This window comes from Crotalus tigris, unplaced genomic scaffold, assembly GCF_016545835.1.
Source record: "Crotalus tigris isolate CLP2741 ecotype Arizona unplaced genomic scaffold, ASM1654583v1 scf7180000018826.840336, whole genome shotgun sequence".
Taxonomy (NCBI): Eukaryota; Metazoa; Chordata; class Lepidosauria; order Squamata; family Viperidae; genus Crotalus; species Crotalus tigris.
Window position 1 is genome coordinate 361601 of NW_024097216.1, and position 21736 is coordinate 383336.

A 21736-nucleotide genomic window follows, 5' to 3' on the forward strand; every position below is an offset into this window, starting at 1 on the left:
ATGCTGGAGAAGGGGCGTTGTCTTACCTGAACGCCTTTTCTCAGCATGATGATGCAGAATCCACACCCACCCTTTTAGTATCAGTTTGGTCCTGTGTACAGTATAGGATGAGTACACGCGTCGGACTAACGTCTGTGCTTCGCCTTCATCGCAAACTGGGGTGCTCTTGCACAGCAGAGGTGTGGCAACTTTCCAGACTTAGTCTTATTGGAGCAGGAAGATTAAGACAACCCATCAGTGGATTCTCCATCATCATGCTGAGAAAAGGCGTTCAGGTAAGACAACGCCCCTTCTAACCTCTATACTGCTGTCTTTCCCTGAAATAGGATATTTGGGCATATAAAATTTTAATTTCAGAATGTTTTGCACATCTTAAGGCAAACACTGATTCCAGTGTTAGCCATAATTCCAAGCAGATTTGGTGGCAGGCCAATAGCAATAGCACTTATTTATATACCGCTTCACAGCCCTCTCTAAGTGGTTTACAGAGTCAGCACATGGCCCCCAACAATCTGGTCCTCATTTTACCAACCTCAGAAGGATGGAAGGCTGAGTCAACCTTAAGCTGGTGAAACTTGAACTGCAGAACTGCTGGCAGCCGGCAGTCAGCAGAAGTAGCTTGCAGTACTGCATTCTAACCACTGCGCCACCAGTAAGGAAAACTGTATCTTGTTCTATACTTATCTCATTCCTCCATTCTCGTTTGTTCAAAACATGTTTTCCTACCTAAATAATGGCCCTACAGATCTCATAATGGAAAAAGCAAATGGTTTGCAATAGTGGATAGTTGTCTCTGAAATTTGCATTGATAAAAGCTGTTTTTTCAAGACAAGCTTCTGACTATACATTGCTTCTCAGAAGTGAGAAAGTATGTATGATACACATTTTCAACAATTGTACCCCACCCTCCTTATGTTAGTCTGTGACCATAATAAAGAGTGATTTGATACGGTTTCAGCAAAGATTCAAATGCCCTTTGAATTTAAAATTTTGTTGTTTCCCATTGCCCTTTTTTTTAGCTTAGAAATTTTCAGTTCTTGCTCAAAGTGCAAAGCAGATTTTTATATGGTTCTTGTCAAACAGTTCAAATTTGTAGTTTAAGTGTTAGGGATATTTTTTGAGATTGCTGTCAAATGTTGTCTTTAAATACAACTGTCTTGTTTTGAAAGTTGTAGCATACCTGTTTCTTAGTGGAAGAATCCCATCTAAAAAAGCTGAAACAAATGCTCATAACCACACAACTATAGCAGTTTTCAAAATTCAAAACTCTGTACCCAATTAAGTGAAAATGTTTTTATGTGGCTTTGGATTGGATACTTATTTGTTTTGCAGAAGATTTAAATATGAAAAGTAAAATTTACTACCCTTAACATTTGTCCATATATTTTATTTTTATTACTTTTTCATACAAGAGTAGTAGGTTGAAAAATACAAATTTTGCTCAATTGCTTGTTGATAATGCAACTGTTGATAGAATCTAGCATGCAAGAAGAGATAGTGGATAGCAAAAGAAGGTAGTTTCTGATATAGACAATAAGATTTTCTTGTCTGTTGATAAACAGTTTGAAAAACCTCAGTATTTCAGTCATCAAGAGGTGTGTATGTGCATGTGCGCCATGTAGAAAGCATGTGGTAATCTGAACTTAATACTGCTCATTTACATTTTAAATTTCCCATCATGTTAAATGCTGAGCAATAAATTACTTAAAACTGACAATTGGCTATATGTAGCTGTTACACATACCGCAATCAGTTTATAGAGACAATTATTGCCTGTAGTCTTTTTAAATGTGTGTTAATTTTGTATATACCAACACTGCCATTATTAGCTCTAAGTCTTTACCCATCTTAAGCACATCAGGAATATTTGGCACTTTTCTTTTCTGCATATATTATCCCTCTGTTAGCATTGTAAATCAAAAAATTTTCAAGCCATAACTACATAGGATATTTGTATGGATGGTCTTATCAATGCAACATCTGGTCCTGCAATCAGTTAATTATTTCACATTTGGTTCGTGTATTGCATATCATGCTTTTTTGTGTGTGAGTCTCTCCCAGTTCCATTATTTGGTGTGTAAATGACTGCAGACTTAATTGCAGACATGTTCCCCTTGTAAAAGAAAATGACAGAAACAGACTGTTCAAGCATTACAAAAAAGAACAAACTTAAATAGCCCCAAAAATTGATTTGTATTCATCAGCAAATTCACTGTTACATCACTCCTACTGACAGAATACTGTGCTTGACTGTATAGTATGTCTTGCAGTACTGAAATGAAGAAGATGGGTTCTATAAAACTCAGATACTGTTTATCATGCTGGCTTTTTAAACCTGTGAACTGCAAACTGTATCATAGGCCATATACAGTACACATATCATTACTGTACCATTTAAGTTACAAAGATTTTTACAATGTTTACAACATGCATTAATCTTTCAAGGCAGCAGCTATTGCTTTGAGCAGCATTTGTAAAGGACACTATGCATGTGTGTGTTCCAGCACTGCCATTACATTAAGTTCTGAAAATGGTGCTATTCCTTCTTCAGAAAAGTATTGACTGAAGTGCATATCTCAAGAAAAACTTCCTCTGGTGTTCCTTCTGCATTTATCTGTTCAAAAGAAAAACAAAAACATTCAGAGAAGTTAATTCCCAAATTCCCAGACTCAATAACCACTGTAGCCAATGCTGGAATGCTGAAAAAAGAATAGCATTCTTGAAGAAACAATATGTAATACCCAAAACCAAAAACAGAAGGACTTTTAAAAAGATCTCATTAGGGGGTCCTTAATGTTCTCCAAGTTTGGTTGTTTTGTTGCGGAAGTTTCATTACCAAACTAGGTAACACTAGTGTACTGATGATGTTATCTAGTTTGGTAATGAAATGTCTGCAAGAAAGCCTACAAGCTCAGAGAACACCGAGGACCCCACAGTTTAACCCTGACTTACAGATACTCTATCAAATCCCATTATGCCTAAGTAAATTCAGCCATTAATTTGAATGTTGGATGGAAAAGAAGTGGAAAACCAGGAAGAGAAGTTAGAAGGCCTTGCCTGAAAACAGTGCTGACTGCTGTTCATGTCTAGGAAAGCATGTCCGTTGAATATTTTGTCAGGTTGCAACTCGTGTCAGTGAGGAAATTAAAACTGACAGACATCACTAGTAGAACAAGCAACAGGCACCAGCCAATCCTGTATAATACTATTATACAGTAAAATATCTAAAGAGAAAGTGGCTTAAGATCAGTTTGTTGTTGAAGGCTGCATATTCTGCCAACCTGCTAATTATTGGGATGTACAAAATATTTAACATATGCTATAAACTGGAGATTGTGAACAAACCTTTGCAAGCAAACAGAAAATTGAAGTGAGCTCTTCTTAATAGCATCTAGGGCAGTAAAATGTGTTGCAAAATATCCATAGGTATGCTGTATCAGCCAGAACCCCACTTCTTGTGACATCACTAGGAGTGGACTTCCTTTATTTCTCCTTATGCAACCTCTGACCCAGAAGTTCTGCCTATGAGAAGATCTGCACCCTGAGATGAAACGGGTTGAGAACCTCTGTTCTATGGCATAGTTTATAAGCTGCAGTGGCAACAACCCTGAACTGAGACAATCACTCCATTTCTTTCCCAGTATGTATTTTTCTTCTTAGATTTTAATTTGCTTTGAAAAAAAAAGAACAGCTCTTCACCTAAAACATCCAAAGTGAAAAACATACTGGGGAGTGTGAATGTTAAGTAATCAGTTCTTAAGTGTTTTGGCAGCCGATGCTTTCCATGTTTCATGCTGAGCATTTTCAAGTGAGAAACACTAAATCTTAATACGAAGATAATATCTGAAGACATTCTGACTTTGAATGTTGGATGGAAAAGAAAGAACTGAGTACACAAATATATTTCAGTTAATAGCAAAACAGAAAAAGGCAATAGAGGCAATTTTCTTTCTTTTCTTTCTTTTTGCTATTTATAATAATAGAATTGCCTAATATAGCCAAAATAATAAGCAGAAACAGTATAGTAAGAAGCTGTTTTCCAAATCTTCTATTAAATACCTTCCAGAATTGGAGATTTTGGTGCGAGTATGAGAAAATTTGCAAAAGAGCATACTTAACTACCTTAATTAAGGAAATGATTCCAACTAAGAATTTTGAACATTACATAGAAGAGGAAAATTAAGGGAGACTGAATTGCCAAATTATTTGTAATCTAAAATAAATGCAAAATAAATTTCACTCAAGTGTATCGGAACAATAAATAGCCTGTGCTATGTTGCACAGAAATGTATTTAAAACCCAAAGGCTGGACTTATTCTAGATTATATCACACTTCATAATGAAAATAATGAGTGTTAAAACTCATGATTAAGTTTTCTCAATTTCAGTGTATTTAAATTTAGTGAAATGGCAAATCATCTGCCATTTCTCAAGTTTTGACAGCATATATGAGTCAGGCCAATCCAGAAGAACACTCTCTTTTCATGTTGCAACTTTCTTGTTTTTTTATTCTCCCTTATTGGTTGTAACTATTGTATTAATTCCAGGGAAGTGTAAGGGAGAATTTTGATTTTGTCCTTCCCTGATGACAAAGGAACCTGACATGTCAAAGATCCAGAAGTCTTGCTTGAAATTAAACTTGCCACTCTGGACAACCAGTAGAGCCCCACTACCATGCATTTAGGTGAACTACTTTCTTGAAGTTAACTGACCCTTCTCAGATTCATGATCAAGACAAAATCCTAGAGAGGCTCCCCAGAGACCAAACCTGCTTTCTGCCTCTGTGACCTTTTCAGCTTTTAACTTCCCACATATATTTTGGGGGAAGACAGTTGAAATGCAGATACAGATACAAATTCTATTTCTCCATGATGACATCAACAGGAAAGCAGAGAGGAATCTACAAGCTCTCTGCTCTTTTATGATGTTCAAGGAATAAAAATATGGCCACTGGCCAACTAACTAGTCATCCCAAAACATGACCTGCCAACATATAAAGGTGAAAGAACTGACTAAAGAAAAAGATCTAAGTCAGACATAGTTTATCTGACGAATGAAAGCAAATATACGTGACCCAGGATAATGTTGCACGATCCAATTTGGGTCACTCACCAGGACCAGAAGTTTAGTCTTCCAAGCTTTTGGACTCATGTTGGAGCCCATCCTCAGGGAACTTCTCTCTACCAGAATAGTTTTATCTGTGACATGCTTTTTCATTAATGTTTTTTTCCCCTCCTGTTTCTGGCCACTTTATGTATACATAATGATCGGACAGAATATAATTCAGTTTAATGTTTAGTCTTCTGGATTTTCCTTTGGTGTATACAGGGATAGGCTAACATGCATCTTGCAACTCAAAAAAAAATTTGATATCTTCCTTCTCAGTGGCAGAAATTGAGTGAGAGGAATTGCTACATCAGAACATTTATGACACAAAAGAATTATCTCCTTAAAATGTTGCCACATAAACAGAAGACAGATCAAGTAGAAAGTCAAGGCAATATACCTTAAAGAGTGGAATTCTGTTTTCATAATATGCAATTAGTGTCTCAGCTCTTTTATAGTAAGCTTCAATGCATCTCATGATAGCTTCAACATTATCCTCAAGGCACTGACTTTTTTGCAGAAGGTGATTACTCATGGTCTTAGAAGAACAGTCCATGCAGAGTACCAGAGAGGGCTCACCAATCTGAAGAAATGGAGAAAAAAAAATGGCATCAGTTTTTCCAGTTTTTTAAAGGTGATCTCTTTGGATTAAATGAGTTCAGCATAAATGTCTTCCTTTGTAGGAATAAGAACAGAAAGCGATAACCAAATACAAGGGTTTGTACATAAGATTTAGATAAAATTATTGCCTGTGCCTTTATCTATAGTTTTTGGGGTTTTTTTTAGGGACCAAGAAAGGGTTATGTTCCAGGATGGTTCATGCATGGTTGCATGAGCCCTAAAGTCATTGCTTCCAACCTCATTTTGGTTTCAGAATAACCTTATGTTGCAGGGTAAGCTGAGAGATGATGATGATGATGATGATGATGATGATGATGATGACGACGATATAGCTTTACTGTCCTGTATTTATTTTATTAAACAATATTTATATGCATCTCTTGGGGTCACATAAGAAAAATTATTTACACAGATGGAAGGGAGGGATACAAAGAAAAGTTTTTTCGAAGAAGTAGAATTAATTCCAGTCATTCAGTTTAATTCTAGTCTTGTGAAGCTCAAAGGAAGCTTCTCCTGTTTGTACAAGTTATATAAACAAAAGCTTCTATACATATGATTGTATGTCTGAAACCCTTTGGGGGGTTTTAAGCCTTTTTTCCCTTTTTCACAAAGTTTCGTTTCTGTGCAAAGTCAGTGACATGAAGCTCACATTTTTATAGGTTTGCTAAGCCTCCAAGAATATTTCATATAAACAAAACAATAACTGAGAAAGTCATTTTAAGTGCTGCAGGTAAGGCTACTGAACATGTGAATCATGACACAAGATAAAGAAGTACTTTCATGATGAGATTATAAACTTTCTTTGAAAAACTCTTCAAACAAGACTGTATTTTTCCTTGAGTTAGTTTGATTTTTTTAAAAAAAAATTCTCTCTGGATTTTGTCTCTATATGGAAGAAGACACTCCCTTTGCTTAAGACATGTTGTCATGAGCAAATATCTTTAGTAAATAAAGGACATATAAAACTTTTTTTTAGTATCATTAGGTTAAACATATATCTCCCCAAATCTATCTAATTATCTATCCAAACCAAAAAAAAGGTGGGCAGTGGGGAAAGAAAGATAAATACTACAAGGTGATACTGGAGAGGAGAACTTACTGCTTTTCATACACAACACAAGGCGGCACCACTATACCAGAAATTAAAACTACATATTCTATCCTAGTGAGGAAATTCTTTAGATGAAACACATGGATCTACTGTATTTTTGTGCTCCAGAATTCCCACAATGCAACTATGAACTGAAAAAAGCAACTAAATGTTTGCAGCATCATAAATAAGTTATAACACAGTGTCTGGGCTTAGAGAACAAATCATTGTTTCGCAATCTGAAATAACAATATGAAATTGATGATGCTAGGAAGCCGTACAATGTTGGAAATATCTCTAAAGCAGTTCAATTTTTCTGGTGGAATTCTTGCATCGCAATAAAGGACATTGGGACGCTTTTATTTTTTCTACATCTTCAAGCAGTTTTTACTATTGCGCATTGTCCTTGTCTTTTTTCTTTCCATTTCCTCTTCTCTTAATTCCAGTTAATTAGTGGTAGTGACAGGGGCAAAGAAATTTACCTTGCATTACAGTACCAGTTTGGTTGACAATTTTAGGAAAGCAGGAGAAGTTGGACCCAGAACTACTTTGGGGAGGCAACTGTTCTATGTGACCTTTAATCACTCTCTTCTATTTCATAAATTGCAAATTAAATTTATGAAATACAAGAGTAGGTTTTTATATTGAAGATACAGTATAGACACAGTCACTTGCTATAGATTGGAGTTGCCAGATTATCCCTAAATTATTCATTCTTTTGAGACTGCTCCTAAAATGCATCTTGGGCTAATAAAGATGACCATCTCCATCTATTTGCAGAATGGTTGTACATGAATTAAGGTTCAATTTTTGTGTACCTGGGAACTCAGGATCTCTAAGATAATTAGGGCTCTCGCTAATTAAGTGAAAATGTCTCTGTGAATGAGTGGAAATGGCAACTACTACGTAGAATGAAATAACGGTGAGTAGAGCAATTGTTCAAACGTCTCTAGAGGACAGAATAGGAGATTATCCATGAGTGATCTGAATGGCAGCTGTTCACGAAGAGCCTGTAAAATAGGGTCTCCAGCGGGTTTATATGCCAAGAGCTAAGGAAGATGGTATCTTTGCTCTCACTTTGATGTCCTATGAAATGGTATCCTCATAAATAGAGACAATCAGTAGAAACAAATCCAGGCAATTATTATACAGCCTAAGAAAGAATGAAGGAGGACCTAACCGGTAATCTTCCACTTATTAAGGCTTTTCTCTCTACAGGGGAAAAAGAACTATCCAGACCAGCTGCTAGAATCAACATATGTGGGGATTTTAAAAATAAATCTTTGAACGCCATTTTTTAAGTTGAACCTAACTTCCAGTTTGACTGATCCAGATGGCAAAATCATTTGAGACCATCTGCCCAATCTGATTGTATTCACTTGAGATTCTACATCAAAGTTTACATGCACAGCAAGTCTATTTATATTTAGTAACAAATAAATATGAAGCTTAATCCCAAGAGATGTTTTGAAAGTTAGGCCTCTGTCATGGCAATAAAATTATACAAGGAAGTATAGTAGGCAAAGATAATAAAAAAACATATTAGAAATTGTCTAATTACACATCCACTTACGGTTAAATGTTTTCCATAAGAGCAAATTAAATAGGTTCTTTTTTAAAGGCTCAAAGTGATTTTCTAGTTATAATCTATTATTTAAATTCATAGCTTATACCAGTGATGGCGAACCTTTTAGAGATAAAGTGCCCAAACTGCAACCCAAAACTCACTTATGCATCGTCGGTTGCTGGGTGGGTGTGGCCAATTGGGAGGGTGTGGCCCATTGGGTGGGCATGGCTGCAGTGGTAATGGCAGACTGGGTGGGACTAAAAAGTTCAATCAAGCAATTCCAACTTTGTAAGATCTTTTTTTTCCCCGTAAGAAGTTGAAATTGATTGATTGAACCTTTTCTTTTTTGCACACGGGAGCGGAGGCCTAAAGCGAAAAGGTTTTATAAAACCCAGGCCTAGGACTGGAGCAATGGCGCACGTGCCCACAGAGAGGGCTCTGAGTGCCGCCTCTGGCACCCGTGCCATAGGTTTGCCACCACTGGCTTATACTATACCTGAACTTCGGTACAGTGTGATATAAATTATAGTAATGTAGATTCCACAGGTTTGCTGAATTATCTTTATTTGTAATCTGTGGTAATCTAAATATGATTTATTTTTGACCTAGCATTTTTTGCAAACTCAGCCAACTGTGGCTTATTAATAAAACATGCTTAAATAAACCGTGGGTTGGTAGCAAACATCGTATTTAAAGAAATGAAAGACAATTAAGTGCAAGGCAAATGTGCTGCTAATCAGTAGGAAATTAGGGTTTAGAATTAGGGTTCAGTCTGTCCTGTATGGAACTGCACTTCCTTTAAAGGGCAAGTCCATAAAATGGATCTCCTCCTTGACCATTAGCTGTTTCTGGATTCAGTTGATAACCCTGACAAGAAATGTGTTTTGCAAAACTATGTCTAGGGTGTCATCTGTGACCGTTTCTGAAGTCATTAGATATGACAAGGGTTACACATCCCTTGATTACATCCTGACTGCTATGATGCACTTCCTATGGGTCTATCCATAAAGAGTGATTGGAGGCCTTGATTAGGGCAAAGTGCTGCAGCTGGACTGCTAATAAAGTAAAGCAGGGGTCTTCAAACTTGTCCCTTTTATGACTTGTGGACTTCAACTCCCAGAATTCCTCAGTCAGTCTTCAAACTTGGCCCTTTTATGACTTGTGGACTTCAACTCCCAGAATTTCTCAGCCAGTTTGCACGGCTGAGGAATTCTGGGAGTTTATTTATTTATTTATTTATGAGACTTATATACCGCTTTACGTGCAAGCACTCTCTAAGCGGTGTACACCAGTAAGCAATGTATATATATATATATTTACATTGCCCCCAACAATCTGGGTCCTCATTTTACCTACCCCGGAAGGATGGAAGGCTGAGTCAACCTTGAAGTCCACAAGTCATAAAAGGGACAAGTTTTAAGACCCCTGAAGTAAAGGGATCGTGTGAGTACTGATAATTTACGCTGGTTAATTACTGTTCAATTTAAAATATTGATATTACCATTTAAAACCCTAAATGGCTGAGGATTAGAGGGACTACCTCTTCCACAAGTCATAAAAGGGTCAAGTTTGAAGACCCCTGAAGTAAAAGGATCGTGTGAATACTGATAATTTATGCTGGTTATTTACTGCTCAATTTAAAGTACTGATATTACCATTTAAACCCTAAATGGCTCAGGATTAGAGGGACTACCTCTTCCACTATGAACCACTTATTACAATCACTGGAAGAGACCTGACATTGATTCCCTAGACCGGGCATGTCAAACTGGCGGCCCGCGGGCCAGATGCATCATACTGAAACCACGCCCATCCCATTGCCAGCAATGGGGAAAAAGTCGCGATACGTCGTGCGATGTCACATGACATTGCGAGTTTGACATGCCTACCCTAGATACATAAGGAAAGACCCTAACTCTAACTCTATGATGTTTCTGAGCTACTGAAAGTTGTGCTCAGAAGTCACATTTGGCCCAAATCCTTCTGCCTTTAGGAAATGGGAGAAAACCTTCCTTTCCACCGAGGTCATTTCAGTTGCAAATATTTCACAATGACTTTAGCTCTTGTTATGATTACAATGTTTGTTTGTTCGACTTAGATCCCACTGTTCAACTTAAGTTGTTTTGGGTGTCCTGCAGGGATAATATAAACTGAAATGGTGATGCTGTTTCAACCTATTAATTGCTCTCATGCTATCATTTATTCAGAAGGAATTAGAAATATGTTCTCTATTCTAACTTCCTAGCAATTATCACTCCAGAGCATCTCATATACCCTTTTACAGGGAAGAGTAATATGCCAATATTTTAATAAGCAATCTGAAAGTGCAGTTAGTGAAAGTGTGTGTGATTTAGAGATGTCATTTTCACCCAGTAGCATTAGCACTTCTGATGTTTCTAAGACAACAGATAATGTGTGGAAATTATGTTTCATTTTAAAATTGTTTCTGTGTTAGGGTATTCTTCAACTGATCCTTTGTATAGTTCGAGTGCACATCACCTTTGCACATATTGCATCAAAAAGTAGAAATGCAGCAAATGCAGTTTTTTTAAGTCCTGCAAGTTGACAACAACATTAAGTAATATTTGTTTATTATGAAGTTCATGGAAAAAGTCAGCCTTTCAATAGACAACAGTGGACAGAAGCAAATAGGATTAGAACAGGAAAATGTCTTATAATTAGTGAACTATCTGTCTGATTCAGTCTTGTCGTCATTACTCAGGAATAGATTCAAGATTTCAAACAAACAGTTTTTTTAGGGTTCCCTGGAGAAGGAAAGAACACTTTGCGTTAAAGCAACTGCTCGGTTCTTCCTTTTGCATGATGGGATTGCTCACCTCATTCTCAAACTGTTCTCCTTGTTGAATATCTTGGGGATAGCCATCAATCAAGAATCCCTCCGAGTTTTCCATATTGGCAAGTATAGCTTCTTTTAGGAGCTCTGTGACAATATCCTTAATTGAAGAATGCAAAGTAGTTTGGTTTAACATCTGGTCTGAAAGCTCAGGTGCCTTAAAATGAGACATAGCCACAATAACCTAATATGCTCATATTTCAAGTATATTGTGCATTCATGTGCATGCACTATTTTACCAAATTTACCGACTGAAGGCACTCCAAAATTCCTATCATTACTGACTCTTAACCTAGACATTTTACAAGTAGGAAAATACTACAAAATAAAAAAAAGGCAGTGCTCCCTTGAGAGCTAATTATTTTAAGTACTGGAGCACATTACGAAGCATGTGTCTTGCAAATATAATCAACTGAAGGAATCTTTAAAAAACGTCTCAATGAGACCAGCGAAGATACCTATGTTGTTGTAAGGCTTCACCTACTATCTTGCTTTTCTTTAAAATACAACAGGTAGTTTTGAGTTAATACATATTGTATTTCAAACAAATTTCTGGAGAAAGAACCTATCTAGTTTTTATATTATCCATTCAAGCTTCTTCCTTCTCTCACACACCTACCCCCATTGAAGAGATTACATTAATTTTGGGATCACATCTTACCCCTGATATAAATTCACCACTCTCGGTTATATTTTTGATGGTCTTACTCCTTCCAGATGCTGCCTCATTTTGGATCAGATCTTCTACTGACAGATGCGTGAATCCATACTTTTGTGCTAATTTCCCACACTGGGTTCCTTTGCCAGAGCCTGGGCCACCTTTATAAGTAAATATAAATTCTCAAATTAGAGAGAGAATAACTGACTCATCGTAGACCAAAATGATCATAAGAGTATACCAATTAAACAGTGAAACATTCACAGAATCATATCAATTAAATGGTGGTAGGAGTAGATAATGAAGGCCTCTTCTGGATTCAGCAGCGCAGAATCCATAATGAAATCTCTTTCATTCTTAAACTATTATTATACCAATGTTTTTTCACATACAACCACCCAGTCATTGACTGAATTGGGTGGCCATAAAAATTGAACTAATAGATTAGATAGATGATAGATAGATAGATAGATAGATAGATAGATAGATAGATAGATAGAGAGAGAGAGAGATTGATATAGACTGATAGTAATATATATACACACACATAGGGAGAGAGAGAGAGAAGGAGGGAGGGAGAGAGGGAGGGAGGGAGGGAGAGAGAGAGAGAGAGAGAGAGAGAGAGAGAGAGGGGGAGAGAGAGAGAGAGAGAGAGAGAGAAATGTATAATGTGGTTAAGCACAACCCGGCAAAGAACGCCACTGCAATTGTGTCAGAAAAGAGAGAGCTTTGGTAAATCTGATGCAGCTTACTTATTTCATTCATATCTTATATTTTGTCAAATGATCATAATCAAAGATAGATAATTCTGAGAACTGATCAAGTGGGATTGTGAATCTGGTACTTCCATTTGTTGCAGCACTAGCTGAGGTAAAAGGTCATGCAGGTCATTTCAGATTATGCAGATATGTTTTAAAATGGAAATATTGCCCAGCTATTCATATCTGCAGAGATGTAAGGGTGCTCATTAAAAATTAGTTCCAAAACAAACCACAATGATTTATCAACTACCCATGTGATTAAAAGACAGGAGAGGGAAGAAAATGACCAATTTCCTAAGAGGAAATTATTCTTCCAACTTAATCCAACCTTAACTGAAAGTGAAGATAGGAAACAAAATTTACAAATGGTTTTTACAATATATATATTGCATAAGGTGATCACATGATCCCAGGAGCCATAAAAAAGCCAAGATTTCCTACCCCTGGTCCAACTTGTGGCCCACAGGCCACATGCAGCCCTGGGCAGCTACTGTAGTAATGCGGCCTCACAAGATCGTAAATGTTTCAACATTATTATGTGAGATATATATATATATATATATGTATATATATATATATATATATATATATATATATATTATATATATATATATATATACTGTACATTAACTATATTACATATTTTATACACGGTTCAAGACAATTCCTCTCCATTCAATGCAGTCCAGGCAAGCCAAAAGGTTGGATACCCATGTGATACAAAGAATTAAACTGGACATTTTCTCAGAAGAAAAAAAAACATTAAACAGAAAAAAAGTGTAGGGAATTATTGAGAAGTGCTAAGAGAAATGCAATGGCATAGAGCAGGGTTTTCCAACCTTAGAAAGTTTAAGATAAGTGGATTTCGATTTCCAGAACTTCCTTTCTGGCTGGGCAATTAAGGGAGCTGAAGTCCACACATCTTAGTGTCCAAGGTTGGGAAACTCTGGTGCAAAGCAAGTGCTGGCAACCAATAAGTTAAGGCACCCCCTAAGTAGCTACAACTCCCCAAATTACAATGAGAGGGTTTAAAAAAAAACATTTGCCAAATTTTAAGGAGTTTTACTCAATCTCTCAGTGGTAGGTATGTGTGCAATCTTCACGAGAACTCAAGAGTGGATTGTTTACCTCCTCTTGAATCAATTTATCTCCTAGGTTCCTAAGGAAGCAATTTTCTCAGTCTGTTGCTTATGATCCTTCTGTGAACTGACAAAGAGGCTGTTTTCTGAACTGATAACAGAAATATATCCAGGTGATTAGAAAGTGAATCTCTGGTTCTAAACATATTAGCACAAATGAGTTCCTCCTTCCATATGCAAAGCTTTTCATCTTAATTAGTTCAGAGTTCTTTCAGGTCAAAGACAGAATAGGAAAAAAAAGTTTGATTATTTTTTACTGTTTAAATCTCCTTTCAAAAGACAAATCAGCAGGCTCAGGGACTCTCACTAGCCTATGGCTATCTTTTCTCTAGGCTGTATCAAATAGTGTCATTCTATCCAAAGATGCCATTATTAACGATCCCTGTAATATTCCAGAAGATTGGGAAATTAAACAATAAAAGCTGAACATTTCTAGTTAAAGTTTTACTGAAATCTATCAGAATCCAGTTCCAAATACACATGCTCAAAATCAGAGAACATGTAAGCAGAAAATGGATTATTCTGACTTCCGGTTTGTCACACAGCCGCCATGGATGGTTGGGAGACTTGCTCTCTCTCCCCCATTCAGTTTCGCATCGCTGGGAGGCCCTGAAAAGGGCCAAAAGTCGCCCCGAAGAGGTGACCAGCAAGGAGGGGCTTTCGCTGAAAGAAAACATCAACTGGATGTTCTTATCAATATCAAACAATAGCCACAACGATACAAGGAGATTTTTTTGATGATTTAAAGGCAAAAATATGAAAAATGACCTGGCAGAAGAAAAAAGCTAGAATAAGATTGAAAAAGATTGGGGTTCTGATCTATATATGAGATCTAAAATAGAATATATCTAAATAAATGGAATATGTATTCTGAACACAAGACATTGTAACGATTTGAGATAAAGAAAATTTGGTCATATAAAATCTAGAAATATGTTGAAATAAGAATATTGTATTGTCATTAGATGGGTAAGATAGAGGGTAGAAGTTATATATAAGGTGTGTATTTTAAATATTAGAATGTTTGAGCAACTTGGATAAAGGAATTTCCAATTAAAATTTGGAAAAATTAAATATTAAATGTAATCTGAACGTCTACAAATAATTAAGATTTGAATTTAAGATATTGTTATGAGTTGAGACAAAGGTTAAGTAAAACTTAAAAGTATAAGTACTAATAATTACATTTGTATATGGGTTTGTGGTATAAATGTTGGTGGTTTATTTTCAATTTTTTTTTCTCTTTCTGGAAAGGAATAAAGGAAGTGAAAGGAAGAAAAGAAAAAAAAATATTAGCTCCAAATTTGAGATAGGAGACTTAAAAATTGGGATCATTTAAAACCTGGAAATGATAAAGATTAAACGTTAAACTTAAATATTAATGGCAAATTAAAGTTAAGAAAAACTTACTAGGTTATTGTCTAAAAGGTGGAATATCAAATTAATTAAGATATGTATAGACTGAAGATTATTGATGAATATTAGAAAGGTATTTTTTGTTTGATTAATAGAATAAGAACTGTATTGGTTTGAACATGACAGTAGATATCATGGGGGAAAGAGAGGGAATTAGTTTGTTGTAATAATTTGAGATTTGTACTGATGATATTCAAATGTAACGGAATTACTGTGCTCAGCTGCCACGCTACTTTTCAAATATGTAAATGTAATATTGTAAAATTAATAAAAATTTGAAACTGAAAAAAAAAAGAAAATGGATTATTCCACAAACAAAATTGTCCTCCTCAATACAAATGTAATTGGATATCTTTAAAAAAACTTAAATTCTATATTATTATTACAGTTTGTTGCACGGTCAGCCATGTGATTAGACTGGATTTGGCTTTTTTTTTTTTTGTCCACTTATCAAGTCCTTCACAAGGACCTCGGATAGACAGATGTTGTTTGATGTTTTATCATTATTACTATAGGCGAAGGAGTGGCAGAACCTGGGGGAGTGGAGTTAAAAGAGGGATCAGCCTAGAATCTCCACATAGCCACAAGAAAGCAAAATCCAACCCCTCTTGAATTCTGTTGACCCTTATCTAACTCCTAGCAAGGGCTGTTAGTTGAGAATATTCCTGTGCATAGGTATGAGTAGCAATAAATTAGTTTAATTTAATATTCATATGTGGATCTGATCTTTCACAACTGACAATTACAAAACTATGTCTTAATAACTATCACATTGATACCATTAAAAATAGCCTTCTTATAGCAACTTTCCATATTATGTATCACTTGCAAACAAGAGGCAATTTCTCTACTATTGAATGTTTCTGACAGGTCTTGATTATGTCGCATGTATCCAGGCAAGTGGGAAATTCCATCAACAGTTTGGAAAATTCATAATGGCATATATACAAAGACATGATTTTTGTAGATATATCAAATACAAACCACTATTTTCAAAAGGCTGTGATGGAACTACATGGCTCCTTGTACGAGATCCACAAGTATATGTGTTTCCTATAAAAGTCATGGTTAGTTGATGCCTTGCTGGCTTTTGGTCAGACCCCCAAAATCAAGAAAGATATGGAGAGTTACTTCTGAGAAGTTTCTTTTATTGTTCCTCACCTATAGATAAGAAATCTTGCCAAACTAAAGCAACTACAGGTAATCCTTGACTTACAACCATTCATTTAGTGCCTGTTTGAACTTGCAATGGGCTGGAAAAAAAATCTATTGTCTGGGCCTGAAGAAAAAAAAGACTGAGATATATTCTTGATGTTGATATTTTTTCTTAAACAGTAAGGAAAGTTCAGTTTAGATGTGCATCCTATCCAAATTCTTGACAGAAAACTCTGGTTAACAATAAATTAAAACTTACATTCTATTTTTTTAAAAAAGAAAAAGTTAAATTTCTTCTCTCTCCTGTACCAGCAGGCAGCGATTGTTACATCAATATAATTTTATAATAGATCACCTAGTAGTATTTGCATAGATTCATGCTTTGGTTACTCCTTAGGGACACTTGAATGATGGTCTTCATTGTGTACTCATCTTTGTTACCTAAACCCTCTCTTGTGTTCATTCTTTGGGAACTTCAATGGAGACTTGAACTGGCTTTGATTAAGTGTGAATTATTTTTCTGTATCTCTGAACATGAAGAAACTCTTTCGGATTAAGACCTTTAGTAATGCTACTACTATATGCTTTTTCAGGCTATTACCCTGAATAAGAGGAATTGCAACCACATGAAAAAATGGATGTGGATTCAGAATTCCATATATTTATACATATACATGTTCTTCCTTCTGCGACTCTGTTTGTTCTTTATCACCCTTACAGACTGGGGAATAAAGGCAAATTCAGAGGCTATATCCCAATGCTTTTTTAAAACCCTAGTCATCTTTCAAAACATAGGCATGCAATCAATAAAGCAAATGGTCCTCCTGGGAGATACCTCTGTGGTGGAAATAGGGGCAGCTTTCACATAACCCTGTTAACTAAATAAACTTCTATTTATTCACTATCCACCTGTCCTTTTCATATGAGTAAGAAGAAGATCCCAGTAAAGAGAATAATGTCCCCAGGGTACAGCAGTCAAGACTGAATGGTTTAAAAAAAAAAAAAAAAAAAACGTGCTGTAGCTACAAGCAATGCTTTTTATACATACTGGCTATCTGTGCAACAACAACAACAACAACAATAACAACCTGGTTTCCTATTCTCACTTGATATTGATTATCTCTCCATCCTCCAGTCCTTGAATTTAAGACTAAATGAGCATAAACATTTTCAGGGTAGATTTATGCAGCTAAAAAAGAAAAGACGTAGTAACAAATCCTATGCTATACATTTTTGTAATCCAGATAATTACATTTACAGAGACAAAATTTTGTTCTTACATTTGTTTAGAAAGTATGATGGGGAAATTTATGCTAAAAAATAAATAAATACGATAGTGTCTAAAATTCCTGATGCTCAAATTCACTGAAGAGGAAAGATGGAATTAATTATAGAAATTGATTTTCACTTTGTACACTCATCTGGTATTTTCCTTTGGGAGTGTGACTTTATTACTATTACAACCATTTCGTTTAGGCATCAGGACAAAGCAACAACATTTTTCTATTTGGGGCATTGCCTTTTTTATATACAAGTATAAATCAGAGAAAGAAGGAGCATTAGGTTTGTTTTCCACCTTAAGTTATTTATTAAAAAAACAATAAAGGAGGGATAAAAATAAAATATAACAAAATAAACTACATTAATAGAACTCTGAATCTCCATGTTTTCCAGTGTGCTAGGTATTGTGAGCTTGGTCATTTATAAACTACTTTTTAAAGCAGAGCTGCTGCCTCTGAGTCATTTATTGATTGCTTCAGCTCCTGATCTTTAAGAGGTTTAAAAGCAGCAGCAGAAAAGAAGGGAACATATTCTGAACAGGCTTGTGCAAAGCAGCCTGTTCTTTCAAATGAAGAACCAATCTTAACAGACAAGCCACTTTGGGTTTTACACAAAGACCTTTCCAAATATTTTGCTGGTTATTTGCAAAACACCATGGAAGCTCCTCTGAACTAATCTGGGGGGAAAATTTCTTTGAATTCGGTAGAATAGATTAATTTCTCTGGAGAATTATAAAATCATGATGCTGCATGCACAGCTGCATACCAAAGGGGCAGAGCTTATGTCATTTTTATTAACAACTCCAGCCCTGTGGATGTCTCTGAGGCCACTTATTTAAGAAGTTAACTTATTGAACTTAATACAACATGCCTATCAAAGGAATGGTTTTTATTTTCAGGATTGTGCAGAAATCTGAAAACATCTGGTCTACTTTAGTTAACAGAAGATGAGATCTGTTCCAAATCCTCTCTGAAGAACGCACAGCCCTATTCTCTGTTTGATTCCAGTAATTATTTTAACAAAACATAACATGTATCCATCAAGGAATCTGGCTGAAGGAACAAATTGGATTGGGAAGAAATTCAGCCTGAGATATTGGCCAAAACATACTGGCTTTCTGTGCAAAAAAATAAATAAATCTCTGTTTCCTATTATCATTTGACATTAATTATCTCTCCATCCGCCAGTCCTTAAATTTAAGACTAAATGGGCATAAACACTTTCAGGGGAGATTTATGTAGCTGAAAAGCTATTTTTTTTAAAAAAACCAACTGTCTTTAATTCAGCCTCGATCCAATGATGCCACTACCATTGCTTTGTTTTCTGTGGCTCCTCACTTGTTTCTTTGCCATTAATCCCACCCTTTAGTAGTATTAATGAAATAAATCAGATAAATCAGTATTTCTCCATTGCTGAATTTGGGCAACTCCAGGAACAACATTGAAGTATAGGGGGGTCTGCACGTAGGCTGACCACTTTTGCTTTAAGCAGCTGAAGAAGAACACCTTCATGGACCCGTCAGAGGACAGTAAGAAAGGACCATCTTTTTGTGTTCCTTTTTGCATCTGCAATTATCAGACAGCTGCCAGCAGTAGCTGAACAGTGGAGGGAAATATTCTGTGCCATACAAAAAAGAGGGGAAACATATCCAAGTACAGGCTGGTCTGTCTGTGATATATTGACAGAATCAGAGATTCCCTTGCTTACAGAAAATCAGCAAAATTATCAGAGGGTTTGTTCCATTGTGGATCAGCAACAGTATTTTGGGCATGTCCTTCTATAGCAGTGGTCTCCAAACTTGGCTGCTTTAAGACTTATAGACTTCAACTCCCAGAATTCCTCAGCCGGCATGGCTGGCTGAGGATTTCTGGGAATTGAAGTCCACATGTCTTAAAGCGGCCAAGTTTGAAGACCCCTGTTCTATAGCCTCTCTTCCTTGCCTGGGCAGGTCATGCAGGAGAGATATGATGAGAGTCACATCTCCCAAAAAAGTTGCTTCTAGTGGTATCCAGGTGGTGGTGCATCTACTCTGCTGTGGGCCCTGCCATCTGGAACATTATTCTTCCAGAAGGCCTTCTCACCAACTTTCAGGATCCTGAGGACAGCCTGAAAGGGGGAGCTATATGAGATTAAACAGAAGTTTGTTCTCATTCGTTTATCTGTTTATTCATTTTTGATGGTTTTAGATTGCTATGTTGTGTTGTATGCCTCTCAGCCACATGTTTGTGAGATGGGTAGCCACTAAATATGCTAGTGTTATGTTATGTGTGTTATGTATATGTGTGGGTAGATATATACTTTCTTTTGAGAGCAGGCAACAGAATTTCATTTTTAATGTGGATCAGCATGCTCATAGTAAAAATGACAATAAAGGTTATCTTATCTATCTTGCCTCACCTTATCTTATATAAATAAATAAATTAAAAGGCCCATTGTCATGTGTTAAAAGAATTATGAATGAAATTGTTACTTTCTGAAGAGTAATACTGGTAGTCTGCATTTGACACTGGCCATTGGGACTGGCAACTCTTTAGCTAAGTGTTGCAGCCATAAAGCGCAACATCAAGTGATTGCTCTGACGGGAATTGCGGCAGTTCCAGTTGCCTTGTTAGGTGAATCTCACTCAGTCGCAGGTCCCACAGTCACATGGTTTGCCTGCCTTATGGAATCTTCTCCCACCAAAAATGAGGTTAGCTATATCTCTTTCAATATTCTGCAAGACCTGGCTTTGCCATCAGGCCTGGGAATCTGAGGGGATTGGGGAGATTCCCTCACTGTGATTAACAGCATCCTCTCCTGTTCATGTGCTTTTTAATAGTTTCCTTAGATTTTAATGATCTATTTTCATATATTGTTGGTTTTCTTTTTAATTAACTGTTGTACCCTGAGCCATGCTTTTGTGAGATGGGTAGCTGTATGATTGATAGGGATAGATAGATAGATAGATAGATAGATAGATAGATAGATAGATAGATAGATTAGATGGAAGTTGTTTTTTGACCTCCTGCTGGCTTCCCCAATGACTTTGTTGGAAACCAGCAGTGAAGGTCACAAATGGCAATCATGTAACCATGTGATGCTGCAACCATCATAATTGCAAGCTGGGTGCCAAGTGCCTGAATCATGATGTGACTCCAGCACCACTGTGATGGCCACAACTCAGAGGAACATTCCCTCATTCAGGGTTATCCTAACTTCAGACAATCACTGAATGAGTGGTTGCTGAATGAGGACCATCTGTGTATTCTTCAAAATATTGAAAATTTGAACCTTGAACATCGGTTTCCAATGAAATAATTTATTTTGTCCCAGTCAATGAAAAACCATTTTTGGCAGATGTTAATTAACTCTTCTATTGCAGGCATTATTTTTTTTTAAAAAAATGCTGCACGTTCTCCTTTGTGTTATGTGCCTGATTGCCATAGCAACCTCTCTACATTTTTAGGAGTTTGATGAATTCTAGAATTGCAAAAAGCTTAATTAGCTCCAAAACATGATTAACAACTGGGAAGGATTCAGGATTGACACTAGTGGAATGCATTTTCACATATTCCTATCACTTCAGATTGAGAATGAAGCTTCTCAGGATTTACCTGGTTACATATTGTAGGTCTATTCTCCTTCTCCCTAGGAGGATTATTTGTGTTACTGATGACTTCCAGAATCAGGCGATTCTATCCATGTGTGACTAAATTGCTACAGAGAATACAGAGTTGTAATGTTTCTATGTATGTTTCCAGATGATAAATAATGAAAAAGAGTCCTACATTCTTAACTGTCAAGGAGCTCTTGCTTTCTTGGGACCTGGTTCAAATGTGTAGTGAAGTTACAATGCCAACTGATATTCACAACGCCTTTTTTTCCCTGAGTAATAATATAATAATATGGTTCTTTCATTTTGCCCCACCCTTTTATGATTCACAAACAATCCCAACTGCACTATTTGTTTAATAATCTAGGACTAGTAACATAATGTAGAAAGAAAAAGAGCACTTTCTGCTCAAATAATGACATAGATATATGTTTATAGATGTACCTCTAGGCCAGTATGGTACATTATGGTCCAAAATCTTCAGTGAAGAGGCTTT

At 36.3% G+C, this 21736-nt stretch overlaps 1 protein-coding gene across 2 annotated transcripts in view; it reads right to left on the bottom strand.

Moving 5' to 3' along the window:
- Positions 1 to 1366: 1366 nt before the first annotated feature.
- AK5 (adenylate kinase 5) overlaps positions 1367 to 21736 on the bottom strand; it is a 113379-nt gene continuing 93009 nt past the window's right edge. Inside the window, exons 12-15 of one of the 2 annotated variants that reach the window (XM_039356680.1) lie at positions 11900 to 12057; positions 11222 to 11395; positions 5507 to 5689; positions 1367 to 2614 (exon numbers count right to left, since the gene is read on the bottom strand). In XM_039356680.1, coding sequence (XP_039212614.1) covers positions 2537 to 2614; positions 5507 to 5689; positions 11222 to 11395; positions 11900 to 12057 — 593 coding nt within the window. In that variant the 3' untranslated portion in view covers positions 1367 to 2536. The remainder of the gene's footprint in view (positions 2615 to 5506; positions 5690 to 11221; positions 11396 to 11899; positions 12058 to 21736) is intronic. The other variant, XM_039356682.1, reaches the window with a different exon arrangement.